The sequence below is a fragment of the Alligator mississippiensis genome, chromosome 7, assembly GCF_030867095.1.
Source record: "Alligator mississippiensis isolate rAllMis1 chromosome 7, rAllMis1, whole genome shotgun sequence".
NCBI classification, from domain to species: Eukaryota; Metazoa; Chordata; order Crocodylia; family Alligatoridae; genus Alligator; species Alligator mississippiensis.
In genome coordinates, this window is record NC_081830.1 from 9,908,739 (window position 1) to 9,924,350 (window position 15,612).

A 15,612-nucleotide genomic window follows, 5' to 3' on the forward strand; every position below is an offset into this window, starting at 1 on the left:
GCCCCGTGTCTGACTTGTTCTCCTTTCTGCCCTCTGCCCTGCCCACTTCTGTGCTCTCTGTCCCCTCATTCATGTCACTTACCACACAGATGCCACCCGTGCCATTTGTGGCACCCGTGCTACAGGCTGGTTGCGCCAGGCTAGGTGGATGCTTGCCTAGGACAGTTTAAGGTGAGAAAAATTTGCACCTTATAAACTAACTCAGGGAGACAGCATGAGCTCTCACAAGCCCCAACTCAAAGGCTGTGAAAGGACATGCCCAGAGCAGGGCATCTAATGGTTTGGTTCAGGCCTGATCCTCTCTGGAACTGGGGGATAGGACTAGAGGGGACCTTGTCCAGCCTGGCTGTTGAGGGGGTAGCCTGTAATGAGCAGCTCACACTCTCACAACCCTTTTGCCCCCTCAGCCTCAGGTTCCCCTTGCTCTCTGGAGTGTGGCCCATTTGTGCCAGCTTTGCTCTGGGGGCTGGCAGCCACAGCCCAGAGAAGGCATCTGGAGTGAGATGCTCCCCCAGGCCAAGGGCAGTGGGAGGGAGGTTGGGGGGAGGATCAGTGGCTCTGCTGCATTGCATCTGGGCAGGAAGGGGTTCATGGAAAGATGCCCTCACACCCTGAAAGAGGCTGGCAGAGCAGACTGGTGTGTTCAAGGGTGTTGCAGTGTGTCAAGGGAGCCGGGGCTAGAGGAAGCAAATTTCAGGCCCACCATATGACAGCATTGGTGGCTGAGGACAGGGTGTGGAAGCCAGCCCCCACTCTCTTCCTCCCTCTGGCAGAGCTCCTTGGGGCTCCCAGAGGTCCCTATGTGGGCCAGAACTTGGGGCTCAAGCTGGGAGCTCAGTCCCAGGTTAAGCAGTAGCTGGGCAGGGTAAATGGGACTATTGGGGCAGCCAGGCTGGGGTCTAGAAGGCGTCATTTCGCTTTGGAGGCTGTGACAGTCTCCCACTTCCCGCACAAAGACTGGTCATCTAGGAAGTGCCTTGAGATTTGCCACCAAAAGGCTGCGAGTTTCTTACCCCCCTCCTCTCAGCTAGGCAGCGCTGGGCCAGCTCTAAAGGGGGCTTCCCCAAATGGGATGATCCCACCTAAGGCAGGCTCCCCTAGGAGAGAACGTCCGGCCAGGTCATGGCCATAGACCTGTAATGGACTGGAGCAGAGAAACAGCAAGCTTTGAGACCCCTGCCCCTCTACCTGTTGCCACGGGCTGCCTGAGTGAAAGTCCCCTCTGGCCCAGTGCCTTCAGACAGATTCATTTGCCTCCCGCTCTGCCCAGGGCTCCCGGCAGTAGAAGCCACCATCTCCCTGCAGCAGTGACCAGCGGGTGAGGGGAAATGGCAGTCTTCCTACCTGATTGGAAGACTGTTGTTAAAGGAGGTCATGAAAGGCTTCCTGCAAGCAAAGCATCTTTCTGACAGGTTGAAGATGGGGTCCTGCTCAGTACTCTTGCCTGCCTGAGCTCCCTCTCTCTCAGAATCAGGACCTGTCAGGCACCATGACAGTTTCAGGTGCAGGTGAAATTCAGCCTAGGTTGCGTTTGTGTGGCAAGGTTGGGAACCGGAAGCCCCTGGGTTTCAATCCAGTCAGAGATCACCCGGTCAAGGTAATTCAGCTGGAATCTGGTGCAGGTTTATCTCAGGCAGGTCTCTGGGAAACCTTGTCCATAGCCAAGGTTGTCAGCGTCGTGTGAACAAGGAGATCCCAGGGGACCTTCTCCTAAAAGTAGCATGTCTTTGACCTACATTTCCCAGCAGGAGCGAGGCACAGGCCTCTGGTGACTAGGCTGCGGAGCTTTGCTACAAGCCAGCAGCGCCGTTCTAACCACTCCCGTGTTGGGCAAGGCAGTGCCAGCCCAGCTGCTCCAGAAATGAGGGAAGCCAAAGCAGAAGAGTGAGAAGATTCTGCCTGAAGAGAGGCAGCTGGCAGGATATGTTGGGAGAGAAGAAGGTTCCTGGTTCGTGAAGGCTGTAGGGAAAAGGCACTGGGAAAAGATCTCTCTCGTGATCCTAAAAGTGTGACTATGCATCTTCAGGCCAAAGGTCAAAGTTGGTAGGAAGACTACCCACTTTCATGGGCATATGACATACTGTTGGCTTAGGCAACTGCCCAGCTCAGTTGTCTGGTTCTCTCAGGTAGATGTTAGAAACTTTGTAGCTGACCTTAATGGCATTTGTTAAGATAGAGGGCACTGCCTTCGTTTTAACCTAGAGGGGCCTCCGACACCTTTCCACCACATCATCTAACCTGAATTATACATTCAAATACCCTAGTGCTGGTCACACTGGAGATTTTGCCTCTGATAGCGTTCTGGTGGTGAGGTACAGCTCAGTAGCTTGCTAGCGTAGACAAGGCCTAATGCTGTAGGGGCAGAGTGGGCTGGTTCCTGAGTCAGTCTGGGAGCTGGGCTGGCTCCTCAGGTGAGAAGGGGAGGCTGCAGGGTCAGTCTTTGCATGTCAGAGACTTGGTGGTGGCCACACTTCTCTCCTGGTAGGTGCCCAGTGCAAGTAGATACATAACTAACTAGCATGTGCTGTACCAGGAATGTGGCCTGGACAGAACTACGCAAAGAATCCTCTGCCTCTCCAGCTTCCCCACCTCTGTGCTTCTCCCGCTGTTCAACCTAGCTCAGATAATTCTCCAGCCATTCTTTTTAGCAGTGAGGGGTTACAAAGGAGGCATTAGGAGGTGGCTCTTGGCAGAGGCTCCAAACTAGGGCTGCTCCATCTAGTCACTTGTTCAGAGCTTCTGGAGAGAGGTGCTGGCACACATCCTAATGACCTCCTGCCAGTTAGACTCCTTGACATTCTCAGAGATGTGGCGCCCAGCTCCCCTGGATGCCGAGTGCTGCTAGCATCCGGAATCATTACATCTTGAGTAGCAGAGTAGGCCGGCCAAGAGCAGGCTGGATGGTTTTGCCAGGCCCAGAGCTGGGGGAGCGGTGGCAGTCAGGGGAGGGATCCAGCCAGCTCATTTGAAGGCTTTATAAACAAGGGGGCCATTCTGCCCTTAAAATCTGTTGCATAATACAGGACTGGTAGCAGCTTGGTTCCCGGGCTGCCCCTAGCAAATGGGACCAGAGCAGTGGTGTTTGATGAGGCTTCAAGCTGTGGGCTCCCATGCTTTCAGGGAAGCCTGCCATGAGATCTCCAATTAAGCACCTAGCACTCGGCTTCCAGGCCCATTTCCCCCATGGGGGTGGATCAGGGCCTGGTCGTGTCCTCTCTCCCCCAAGGCCCCTTCCCCCACACAGCTGGATCAGAGTTGGGCTGTGCCCTGTCCTCCATGCAGTCGGATGGTGCCTCACCAAGCCCACCCCAGGTACTGGATTGGGACCATTGGCCGGATCTGGACTAGGCACGACCCATCCAGCTTGCAGGGTAGAAAGGTTGAGCACCACTGGTGCTGGGGGAGTTAACAGCCCTATGGAAAGTCACTAGTGCTGTGGGAAGAGCAGGCCAAGTTCATAGAGGAAACATCCAGCTCAGAGTTGCCTCAGTCTCCCCAGCCCCCCAAGGCCGGATCCACAGTGCAGGGCAAGTGGTACAGTGTCAGTACAGCTGCCACAAAAGGTCTCTGAGGTCTGTGCCTGGCCCCAGGCTCCACTCACCGTGGCTGTAAACTCCCGGGCCCATCAGGAACCCCATGGGCTGAATTGGGCCCATAGCTCATGTGCTTCACACCCCTGCTGTAGCTAGTGTGACCATGGGCTGTGGAGAGGGGACTAGCAGGGTCCGTGCCATCTGAGCAGATAGCCCCGTCTTTCACCACAGCAGAATTCAAGGAGCTGGGGCTCTTCTCAGCTGTTGCCTGTCAGACCCACTCTCCTTTGTCACAATGCTGCATCTGGGGACTCATGGTTGATTGTTTTGATGGGTGTCTCTGGCTCCAGGCCACTGTCAGAAAGATGTGGCCTCTATTTGGACATCCAATCATTGCAATAAGCGCTGGCCAGTTTGACTGGGCATGGCATGGGTCTCCAGTCTGCACCAGCCGATGCACTTCAGGTGCATCGTCTGCAGTCTTCCCACTCACTCGCCACTTAGTTGCTTTGAAGTTTCAAGTCAAAAGGGCCTGGAACAGGGGGCAAAACTCAAGGCTGGAGGTGGGCTTTTCCTTTTCTTCTCTGTCACACACTTGCTTTGACCTTGGGGGAAGTAGTTTGCCTCTTGTGTTTCTTGAGCTCAGACGAGGAGGTTGAGTTCTGTGGCTGGGGGTGTCATGTGATAGAGAATTACCATGTTGTCCCCTGACTCTGTCAGTATCAGCAGGGGGTCATGTTGGGCTCTCCCTTTGTGGTCCATGGGCCATCTGATGCTGTACCCCCTAATGATTGTGTAGGGCTTCAGTTCTTAGCAACAGACCACAGTGTTGTCCACAGTGGGTCCCAGGTCCCTTCACATTCACCACAGACATATCTGAGTTTTCGCTGAATACTCCGATGTCTTTAGGGGACATTGTTCACTTCCTAGCATCCATCAGTCAATACAGCATGTTTTCTGGGTCATCCTGATCTTTTGCTTTTCATACCAGTCTTTCCGTTGGCCATACGAAGCACTCCTAAGCACTTACATTCTGACTTTTCCAGCACTTCCATGTGGTATGCCTGATTCTGACTTTGTTGAGGGCTGCTCTGGTTCATGACAGTAGCATTGAACCTCAGTGGTTGTACGAAAGCATATTCCAGCAAGGCGTATACTTGCCAAAGCATTTGGAGAGGATGAGAGGTCTTAAATGTATCCTTTGCACTCGTTTTGGTCAAACCCAGAGCCCCTTTGTAGACGAGGAGAAGTACAGTCCTTCCATCCGTACATGTTCACAGCTTTCTTATTGCTCCCTAGGTTAACATCTCACGATGTCTGCTGCATCCAGCTGTCTTGTTGGGGGTTGGTGTCTCAGTCAGACTGCTCTCGGACGTGTTCACGTAGTGTTCATTAGTGTTCTGTTCCTCAACTGAGGTCTCCAAACCATTGTCACCCAGTTCAGGTCACACCTAGGTTTCGCATCCCATTCTCCTTCAAACGCAGTGGTTCATTTCAGTCCTTCCACTTCCCATCAGCCTTAACATGTGCAGGGTTCACGTGACTCACTGCTTTCCCCTTAAAGCTTCCTCAGTCCTTCGCCTTTGGGCAGAGAACAACAGAAAAGTTAATGCCAGAGCAAAGCTCTTGAGGAGGCCACGCAACGGAGCACAGCAGGGTCTAGCATTGCTGTGTGATGCTAGCCACAGCACTGCTGTCTCAGCACTGCATGATGCCATGAGGCTCCTGGTATTTGACGTGCACTAGACACCCGATCGAGCCTGGGGTCAGATCCTTCATGACTATCTGCTATGATGGATCTCAGAAGAGGCAAAGTAACCATGATCGCAGTGGCCTTTCATTAGCTGAACCCGGTGTTGTTCTAGGAGCTCTTGGGGACAAAGTCCCAGCAGAGGGGTGACCTTGACTGATTGATTGTGTAGGACCTAGGCATCTCTATGTGTGCAATCCCTATCTGCCTGACTTGGTAAAGAAGGCAAAGACTGGGAAGCGGAAGGCTTCCAGCTAAGATGTTCAGAGTTGCCTAAAGGATTTGGGCACTGGGCATCCAAATCCCATAGTCACCTTTGACGAATTATCCATGCAAGCATAGGCTGGGCAAAATGCATCAAAAGCAGGCCAAGAGTCTCCTCCATTTGGCATCATTGGGTTAATTGGCAAATTGCAGCATCCCTGATTAAAGCCTTCTGCTTCCTGATTGAAGCTCTGAGCTCATCATCTGAGCTCTCAAGCTCTCTCACTGCTCCGTGTTATAGAAGACTCTTCGCATTCACTTCCTCATGCCTGCCTGCTGCTGCCCTTGTCTGTCACTGCAGAGCCATTCCAGCAGCTACAGGCCAAGCTTAGAGATGGGCTTCGGGGTGGGGGGGTCAAAGGATGTCTCCTCCACGCAGGCTCAGCCCATATGCTGCATTTGGGGTCAGGAAGGAATTTGACATCCTGGTCAGACTGGTACAGAATGGGCAGGCTGTTTTTTGCCTCCTCTGTAGCAGGATCCTGGGTTCTCTTGAGCATACATTAATAATCCGTTATAGCAGCAGGATGTTGGCCACCGTGGTTCCCCTGCTTTCCCTGTGGCAGGGTCAGGTGTGATGTCTGGTATTGTGTCAGGGCAGGCAGTAGTTTTGCTAAGAGGTTGGACAATGGGTTTGTTTGGGGTGGTTTGGACAGGGCTGATCCTGCCTCAGGCAGGAGGTTGAACTAGATGTGAAGGTCCCTTTCCAGCTTTACTTCTCTGTGATTCTCCAGGCACTCACTCCCCACTTTCCACCTCTTGGCATCCTGCACTTTCAGCCGGGATGGGTCGATTGCCCCCCTCTCCCTGCCAGCTGCACAGTGTGTAGACCTGGGAGCAGGCCTACATTTGTACGTTACCAGAGCCCGGCACCAGCTTGCGGCTCTGCGCCAAGCCAGATCGGCTGCTTCGGAGCGCTGCCTCCTGCAAGGTTTCACCTCCCCCAAAGTGACACATTGCAAGCAAAAATAGAGCAAGGCAGAACACACAGACCCACCCACAGCCAGGCAGCCACTGCTTGTGAGCCATACCAACCCCCTGATTTTAAAAACTGAGGCTTGCTGTCACCGTTCTTCCCCCCAGCCCACTGCCATTAGCTGCCAGGGCCTGCTGTGCCTTGCCAAGCTGCCCAGTGACTGTTTGCCCTTGTTACCTGTCTGGGAGCAGACCAGTGGCTTGTGGGATGTGACCTTCCAGACTTAGGTGCCTTTGGGTTCATGCATCAAATATCCAGGGTGCTTGCCCTTGTTAGATAAGGATGCAGTGGCTGCTACAGTGAGTTTCTACTTGCCATGCTAAGAAATCTTTCTTCTTGGCAGCACTGGGGAAACATCACAAACAGCATGTTTGACCATCTTTCCCCTAATATCTTGAAGCCTTGTCTGTGCTGGAGGGACTTGTCTGGACAAACAGCAGGTGCTTTGGAAATGCCACCAGGGTACAGGCATGCCCATGCCATGTCACTTCCCCAGCTGTGCCCTCTGGGAAGGCATCCAGCAGAAAGCACGGGGACATTCTCCTGTTTGTTCTGCCATTTGCTGGGTGGGGGCAGAAAACTCTTATCACCTTGGAGCGGGGGCTGTTCTGCCCAACAGAGAGCAGGGCTCTGCCAACCCACAGTTGTTTGAGTGCCATTGGCAGGCCCTGGTAATGTAGGCTAGGCCAAACTCCTGGCAAGGCAGGAGAAGCTGCCTTTCCTGGCACTTTTTGCCCTGGTTATCCTGTGGTTACTATGGTCACAGTGTCTGTGAAATTAGGAAGTGGTCTATCTCCTTCCTCACCTCCTGCAACAGCTGTATTACTTTGTGTTGTGATATGAGGGACCCTATAAACCAAGCAGGGCAGTTCAGGCTGGTATTTGGATGGGTGGTCTCTAAGGAAAGCCTCAGATGGCAGCTGAGAACGGTGTGGACAGCTCCCATCCCTGTCAGTTAGTACCAAGGACGGGGCCCTGCTCTACGTGGGTGCAGACAAGAGCTGGGCTTCGAGATGTGGACTTTAGTGCTGATGGTGCGCTCAGGGCATTAGCCTCAAGGCCTCGGTAAGTTCAGTTCCCTTTTGGCTTTACAGAATTGCCCTGCACCATTTCATTCCTCTATGGTGTGTTCATTATGCCTTGAGTAAAGGGCTGTGTTGTGTGCCATGAAATGTCCGCTCTATGCCCCACACCAAAAAAGCCAACAGCCTCTTGAACTGTATTACCAGCAGCGTCACTTGCAAATCAAGGGCGATGATTCTCCTGTTCTGTTCGGCCCCGGGGAGGCCTCCCCTAGACTCCTGTGTCAGTTCTAGGCTGCACACTTCAAGACGGAGGTGGACAGATTGGAAGGAGTTTAGCCCAGAGTGACAAAAATGATCAGGGCCCTGAGAAGGAGGACTGATGAGGACAGGCTGAAAGAACCAGGATGATTGAGTCTGGAGAAGAGAAGACTGAGGGAGGATTTGATCACAGCCTTCAAATACCCAAAGGGCAATGACAGAGAGGATGGAGACAGGCTTTTTTCTGTGGCTGTGATGACCTCAAACTGTAGCAGGGGAAACAGGTTGGAGATGATGCCTGACTCTGAGGCGGGTCCAGCATTGGAACAGGCTGCGCAGAGACATGGTAGAGTCTCCATCCTTGGAAGTTTCCAGGAGCAGGTTGGGAGGATTTCATGAGGGCTGATCTTGTCTGGAGCAGGGGGCTGGACTAGATGGACTTCCAGCCCTGCTTTCGTATACTTCTGTGACTTCATGTGTGGACGCTATGTATTACCCACCAGTGACTGAGCATTATCCGCATTGCAACCTCTCTCGGGAGGCTTGGAGCTGTTCAGGGTAAGGACCATTGTGTGCCTGGGGCCCCAGGAACAGCTCTGGGATGCAGTGAGGGCAGGAGGACACGGTCACTCTGTGAGTGGCTCAGTCTGTGTGGCTCTGGGGAAGGCATGATAGAGCACCCCAGGCCTCAGTGTGTGTCGTCTGTTCCACTCCCACCATGAGCAATGCTGGTGTTTTCCTATCATCACTGCAGAGCTGGGATGTCTAGAGAGCTAGCTTCCTTCCTTCCCCAGCTTGGTTAGGCTCTGGGGCAGCATTTGCAGCATGAGCTTGTGTTTCCTTTGCTCCATTCTCTCAGTGGAGAAGCACAAAGCCAAAAACAGGTTCTGCACACAGAGATACCACGGCTAGGCTGCACTTGGGGCTCACATACTATGCTGTAGCAAGGCTCTCTCATGCCCACAGCATGGTACATGACAGTGGTGGGAGCCTGGAGGAGCCACAGACTCCTCTCCAGCCAGCCGTGGAGTCTCGATGTATTGGGACCCCGTAATAATGGTCCTTCTATCTGGCTGCCACGTCTTCCTGCTGGCTTGCGTGTCCTGTGGCAGTAACCTCTGCATCGCTCACCAAGGTAGCTCCTGCATTCCCAAATAACCCCAGAGCATGACAGCTGGAAGGGAAGCGCCAGTAAAAGGGAACATGGCCTTCCTAAGGCCATCAACCATAGGGGCAAAAATTCAGGTGTCCCCCTCACCTCCTGGACAGTGGACATTGGTGATCGGACAGGTCTTGCGTGGGAGCATCAAGGACCCAAGTCAGAGCTTGTGCTGCCGTGTGTTTTAGGAGCAGGGGTCTTTCTCCACAGCCTGCCCAAGGTTGGGAGTTACAGATACAAAGCACAGAGGACCCCCTCCCCCAGCTAAAATTCAAAATGGCCAGGCTTAAAAATAGCTCGTGGAATGTCCTCGCCCCGCTCTCCCTCCTGCCCCTTCCAAGGAGACCTCTGGCAAAGCTGCAGCTTTTGATAGCTGCTGAGTTCAGCTGTAAATCAGCCAAAGGAGCCCTGGCTTTGTTAACATCCTAAAACTCCAAGGCTGCCTTTCTGCCAGAGAGCAGCAAAGAAGGCCTTAAACCTGATGCCCTTTCCCTCCTCACTAGCCCCCCCACTCTTATAAAAAGCCTAAAGAAGGGAAGAATTGACTTGAACACAGATCCTGGCCCTGTAGGTAGGAGGGACACCCTGCACAGCAGGGACTTGGTAACTACTTGCTGTAGAAGAAGGATTTATTCCTAACTGGTTGGATGAATGCCTCAGCTGGGGTGACTTAGTGAGGGGTGATCCTGCCTGGAGCAGAGAGCTGGGCTCAGTGCATGGGCAAATGGTGCCTCCTGAGTCACCAGTCGATCTGGGGGGGGGGGGGTCCCCCATGGCTGATCCTGCCAACCTGCAACTGGCAGCAGTGCACCACTGGCACTTCGGGGCACACCGCTAGCACTTCCAGGTTGATGGGATTGGCCGCAGGGGGACTGTTTCTCCTGGCGCACTCCCCACCTGGCGCTCTAAGGGGGCACCGGTGCTCTCACCTGCCCTTCCCCTGCCCGGGAACGCTGGCTGACGGGGTGCACCACCACTCAGGGGCTGCACATGCACCCTCGTGCACTCCGTATGCGTCGCCACTGGGTCAGTGTGATCTCCTGAGGCCCCTTCCAGCCCCGTTTGCCCATGCTCCATCTTTGTGCTCAATTACCAACCAGCTGCAGGCTAGATCCTTGCTGTTGGGAGAAGCCAGACAGATGTGGCCCCATGGCATCGTGTCTGGAGACTTGGGTGGGACACGGCAGTGCCAGCCGCTGGGAAGGCTGCCGCACTGGCCCCTCAGGCACAGGCCCCAGCCATCGCTCTGGATGGCGGGGAAGCTTTGCATCTGCTGATGATGATGCCAGGACGCTGAGCTTAGGACTGTTGTGTTTTTTCCTCAGGGCCTGGGGGAACAATCATCTTGGCTTGCCCTCTGAAATGGCTCCCCTCCCCGCATTGTGGAGGAGGGCATCAGAAGCCTCCCAAAAACCTTCCCTTGCACTTCCATCCTCTCGTTCTCCTTTTTTTTTGTTTTTGTTTTAATATCCCCCCCCAGCCCAACTGACTCCTGCAATCTGTAGGCGGTTTTGGAAGCTGACAGCTGGAACCAACCAGCAAAGCAAGCCGGTTGTGTGCTGCCATGCCAACCCCCTGTCTCCATGGAAATGGAGGCCCAATGGGCAAACATGCTGGGCAAGCCCAACTTTACACAACTGCTTTGTACCCCCTTGTCCACCCACACCTCCCACCATCCCCAAAATCTCAGCCCCAGTCTTGGCTGCTTTCTTCCTTCTTCCTAGGAGCAGGGGATGGCAGTCAGCTGCTGCCTCTGCCACTGTGCCCAGACCTGCCTCTGTCACACCTGATGCTCATTTAACAAGCAGCTCCCACTCTCCCTCCCAGAAAACAGGGCTTTAAGGAGACCGGTGACATCTTCCCGGCCCCCTCCAGCCCCTTTGAAAGCCCAGGAGATTCTCCCCCAACATTTCAAAGCACCCTTGAGGTGACAATGTTGAATTCAAATCTCCATCTCTTATGTAATCTCCAGGATGCGGCTGGGCTGGAAATCACCCACGCTCCCGCGTTGGCTGCAGGCCTGTCGGTGTGTGGGTGTGCACACGGCAGAGAGGGGGGAGACAGGTTCCCCTACCCCTGGCAGAGCTGGCTGCCCCTTGGTTCCCCATGTCCTCACCTCCCCCCAGCCCCTTGTTGGTGCGGAGAGAGATGAGGGATGTGTCAAAACATTTTTAAAATAACTCCCAACTCCTGTTAGCGCTGTCACTAAGTTTAGATACGACTGGGGGGAGGGGGAAAAGCCCTCACTGCAAGATGGGAATGCACGAGGGTGTGGAGCCCATCAGCGGTTTTATAGAGGGACACCGCCAGGTTGGGAATCTCCCTTCCAGCTGGCTTATCTGCCTTGTATCGATTCTTGTTAGAAATCTACCCCTTTCCTGCCTCAAAGCCATCAGATCAGACCCCTGAGGGTTTCTCCTCTGCCACAGCATTGATCGGTGACACTTCTGGGCATGATTTCACTCTCTGGCACAGCTCTCAGCGCTCACGTGCCCATGTTGCCCTCCAGCAGGTTGGGGTGGGGAGGGAGAGTCTGCATCCCTAAAGCTCACATCTGGGTGGGAGCAACCACAAAATCAGCAAAGAAGCAAGGAAGTGTAGAGAGGAAAGGGAATGCCCCTTCCCTTCGTTGCTGGACAGAGCCTCATAAATATCCCAGGGGACCAGAAATCCCCATGTGCATTGCAGAATGGAAAACCTTTCCACACTCTTTCAAAAGGCAGCTTCAGCAGATGCCACAACCTTGGGGAATGTTTTTTTCCAGGTTTCTGCATCTCCCCTTTAAACAGGCCAGTTCTGGGCCACAAGCCCCCAATCTGTGCTGTGCAAAGCCTGACTCAAAGGTTTGTTAACCCCTTCCCCCCCCCCCAAGCTGAATTGTGCCATTAGATAAGACTGTGAGGACTCTTGAAGTGTCTTTGGAAGGCTCCAAAGATCTCTGTGATCTCTGCGTTTCAAGCCTATCTGGGTCAAGGTAGTTTGGGTTCTTTTCATAAGCCTAATAAATACCATGGGAGGAAATGAGTTTCTTTTAGAGGTGAACTGCAAAAGACAAGTGAGACCAGAGCATAACCTAGATTCCAGCATCAACACTCCTGCCTGTCTGGCAGGGTACCAGGGGACTGGACCCCCTTAGCCTGAAGACCCCCTTTCCTCCCAGGAGATGGTCTTCCTAGTACTTCCTCACTCAGCAAAGGTGTCTCAGAAAGGGTGACAGCCAAGATGGGGCATCTCTGTTCTATGGCCTGAATGACATTGGAGCAAAGCATTCTGGGATGTTGCCCCCCTTCCCCACCCCCATCCCAGCAATTCCAAAAAAGTGAATCAGAGTTGCTTTTGGTGCTGTCTGTCTTCCACTTAAGGACTTCCTACCTCCTTTCAGTGGCTGAGAGAGCTGATGTATCCATCCCATCCCTGGAAGTTTTCAAGAGCAGGTTGGCCAGGCGCTCAGCTAGGAGGGTTGAATTGGGGACAGTCCTGCCTTGAGCAGGGGACTGAGGTCCTTTCCAGCCCTGCTTTGCCATGTTCCTTCAGGTCAGGGAAGGCAATATGCCTTGGAAGCAGCAAGGGAGACCCAGATGGAGGTGAAAAAGCTACCTAGAAAACCCCAGAGCACGCAGCCTGCCTTCTTCCCCCAGTTTCACCAGTCTGTCATGATGGGTGCCCATCATGACCGTGGGAGACTGGTTTTATGGGCAAAACACAATCAGATGAGGTTTAACAGGGAGAAGCGCAGGGTTCTTCGTCTGGGTAGGAAGACCTTTCACCATAACTACACAATGGGTGGTGGCCCGCTGACTTGCACAGCATGTGAACGAGACCTGGGGGTCACGATCAACCAGAAGATGAATGTGAGCCAGCAATGCAATGAGATTGCCAGAAGGGCAAACAGAGCTCTGGCATGCATCAGCCAATGTGTTGCCAGTAGATCCAGGGAGGTGCTTCTCCCTCTCTGTTCAGTGTTGTTGAGGCCCCAGCTGGAGTACTGTGTTCAGTTCTGGGCACCGCTCTTCAAGAAGGATGTGGATAAGCTCAAGAAGGTACAAAGAAGGGCCACCCTTGTGATTAGGGGCATGGAGGGTAGGCCGTATGAGGAGAGACTCCAGGAACTGGGCCTGTTCAGTTTAAGTAGGAAGACTGAGAGGTGACTTGATAGCTTCCTACAAGTTTGTCAGGGGTGAGCATCAAGATCTAGGGGAGCAACTCTTCAGGAAGGCACCTCAAGGGAGGACAGTGACCAATGGGCACAAGCTAATAGAGGGTAAATTTAGGCTGAACATAAGAAAAAACTTTTTCTCTGTAAGGGTCACCAGAAGCTGGAACACACTCCCAGCAGAGGTGGTACAGTCGCCATCCTTGGAGGTGTTCAAGATGAGGCTGGACAAGCACCTTGTTGAGCCCATCTGAGCCCAATAACTTCCTGCCCATGGCAGGGGACCGGACTTGATGATCTTGCAGGTCCCTTCTCGTCCTTCGATTCTGTGATTCTAGCCTCATGTCACCTGGTGCTGGTGAGAGTAGCAACCCCAGTGCCTGGGCTTCTGGGGGTCTTTCCCTGGAGGCAGTGGGAGGGTGGATGTAGGGCATTCTGCATACCATCAGCGAGTCCTCACTGGGCTGGGGAGATGGTGCTGATGGCACAGTGGAATTGCATTGGTACCATGGAGGGAGGAATTGGGAGCAAATTATAAGTGTGCCAGAACCTCTCCCCACACAAGGGGTCCCACAGGACAGGGCTGGGGCCAGGGCTGAGCCCTGTAGCTGTTCTGAGCCTGTGTGGAGAATATCCAGGAGGAGAAGGGGCACTGGGGTATAGAATCATAGAGCAGTCCAGCCAAAAGGGACCTCCAGAGGTCACATCTAGTCCAAACCTCTGCCTGAGGCAGGTCTATCCCTATCCAAACCATCCCAGACAAATCCATTGTCCAGCCTCATAGTAAAACGACATTGTCAATCCTGACACAACACCAAGCACCACACACTCCAGAGATCTGAGGCAGAGGCCATGACAAAGAAGGGGACCCCCCCCAATCTGTACTAACCTGACCATGGGGTAAAATTCCTTCCTGACCCCGATGTAGCATTGGTCTTAGCCTGAGCTGAGAAGCAAGACCCTCTAGCCAGGACCTTCTGGGTTCAAGTCCCAGCAAGAGCATTGGCACAGCCCAGTCACCATTCCCAGCCTGGGCTTAAGTTTAAAAAAAAAAAAAAAAAAAACCCTGGCACTTGCCAGCAGGAGGGGAAAAATTCCTTCCTGGCTCCATGCGGCAACTAACAGAGCCCAGAAGCCAGGGAAATCCCCATAGCAGAGCACAGGCATCACTATGCCTAGATCATCCCTGACCAGTGCCTCTCCAACCTCTCCCTGAACACCTCCAGTGATAGCAGGTCCACCCCTTCCCTGGGCATCTATTCCACCTGCAAGGTGGCTCCATGCTGGGCCTCAAGGAGGCAGCTCTTGGCACCATGCACCCTGTTCCCTGTGTGACACCTCCTACTCTCTCTCTCTCTCCCCCACAGGAGGCAGGAGCAGTTCCAGACTGACCCTGACAGCTACAATGGAGCTGTGCGGGAAAACTATGCCTGGTCCCAAGACTACAGTGACCTGGAGATCAAAGTGCCCGTGCCCAAGCACATTGTGAAAGGCAAGCAGGTAACAGGCATGTTTCCCCCTCCCCTCTCCTCCTCTGTAGCCCAAGGCTTCTCAACCCTTGATCCCCAGCAGCACTGAGTGTCTGGCCCAGGGCTAGGGGCTTGTGGCTGCATTCCCCATCCCAGCCCCAACTCTCCAGCCCACGCTTGCTGCTTTATCAGAGGGCTACATTCTATATTTCCTCTCACCTCCCTTCTTCCATGGACTCAAGGCCCAGCCACCATGTCCCCAGGCAAATGCTACTGCAGGTCTGCTCTGAAACCCCAGACCCGGCCCCACAGCTAAACAGATTCCCTTGCTGCCCCCTTTCCTTCTCTGGGGGCCTAGTGGCTCTGTCGGCTGCTGGATTGACTCCTCTGCAACCAAGATGCTGGGGAGTTTGAGAAAGCATGGCTCAGGTGAGGACAGCAAGGAGGTCCTGTCTGTGGCCCTCTTCTCAGAGGAGCTGGCCTGCTGTGTCAGGTCAGTTCTGCCCATAAGGGATTAGCAGCTGCAATCTCTAGCCTGGGCTTCCTGTGAGCAGCAGTCTTGCTGTTTCCAATCCTTGGCTCATACTTGCAAGGGAAACCCCATGGGGGACAGGGCTCCCCCACCCCCACCCCTTTCCTCTTCCCTTCTCTCCCCTGCCCTGTTTGCATCTCATAGCCAGGTGGTGGCATGGGGCTGTCAGAGCTAAATCACTTCCCTTTCCCCTCTGCTGGATTGGGGACAAGGCCCAGCCTCTGTCCAACCCAGCAGGCTATTTTTACCCCTTACTGGCCTAGAAGCCTTTGGCAGCGGCCGCCGCCCAACCCTGTACTTTTCCATTGGGGAGATCAGATTCCCTTCTCCCCTCCACTGCGTTATCAGGACAGCTGAAGTGAGCATGCTGGGTTTTGTTCACCAACTTCAACCTACACAGCTCCGGAGCCTGCCAGAGTAGCTGTGGGTGCACAGAGGCCTAATTGATGGTGGCAGGGCCAGCTAGGGGGTGGAGAGACCAGGCCGCAGCACT

At 53.9% G+C, this 15,612-nt stretch overlaps 1 protein-coding gene across 1 annotated transcript in view; it reads left to right on the forward strand.

The window, feature by feature from the left end:
* Positions 1 to 15,612, forward strand: part of NUDCD3 (NudC domain containing 3) — a 39,190-nt gene that overhangs the window by 11,017 nt on the left and 12,561 nt on the right. The window contains exon 3 of the mRNA XM_006269367.4: positions 14,486 to 14,618. Coding sequence (XP_006269429.1) covers positions 14,486 to 14,618 — 133 coding nt within the window. The remainder of the gene's footprint in view (positions 1 to 14,485; positions 14,619 to 15,612) is intronic.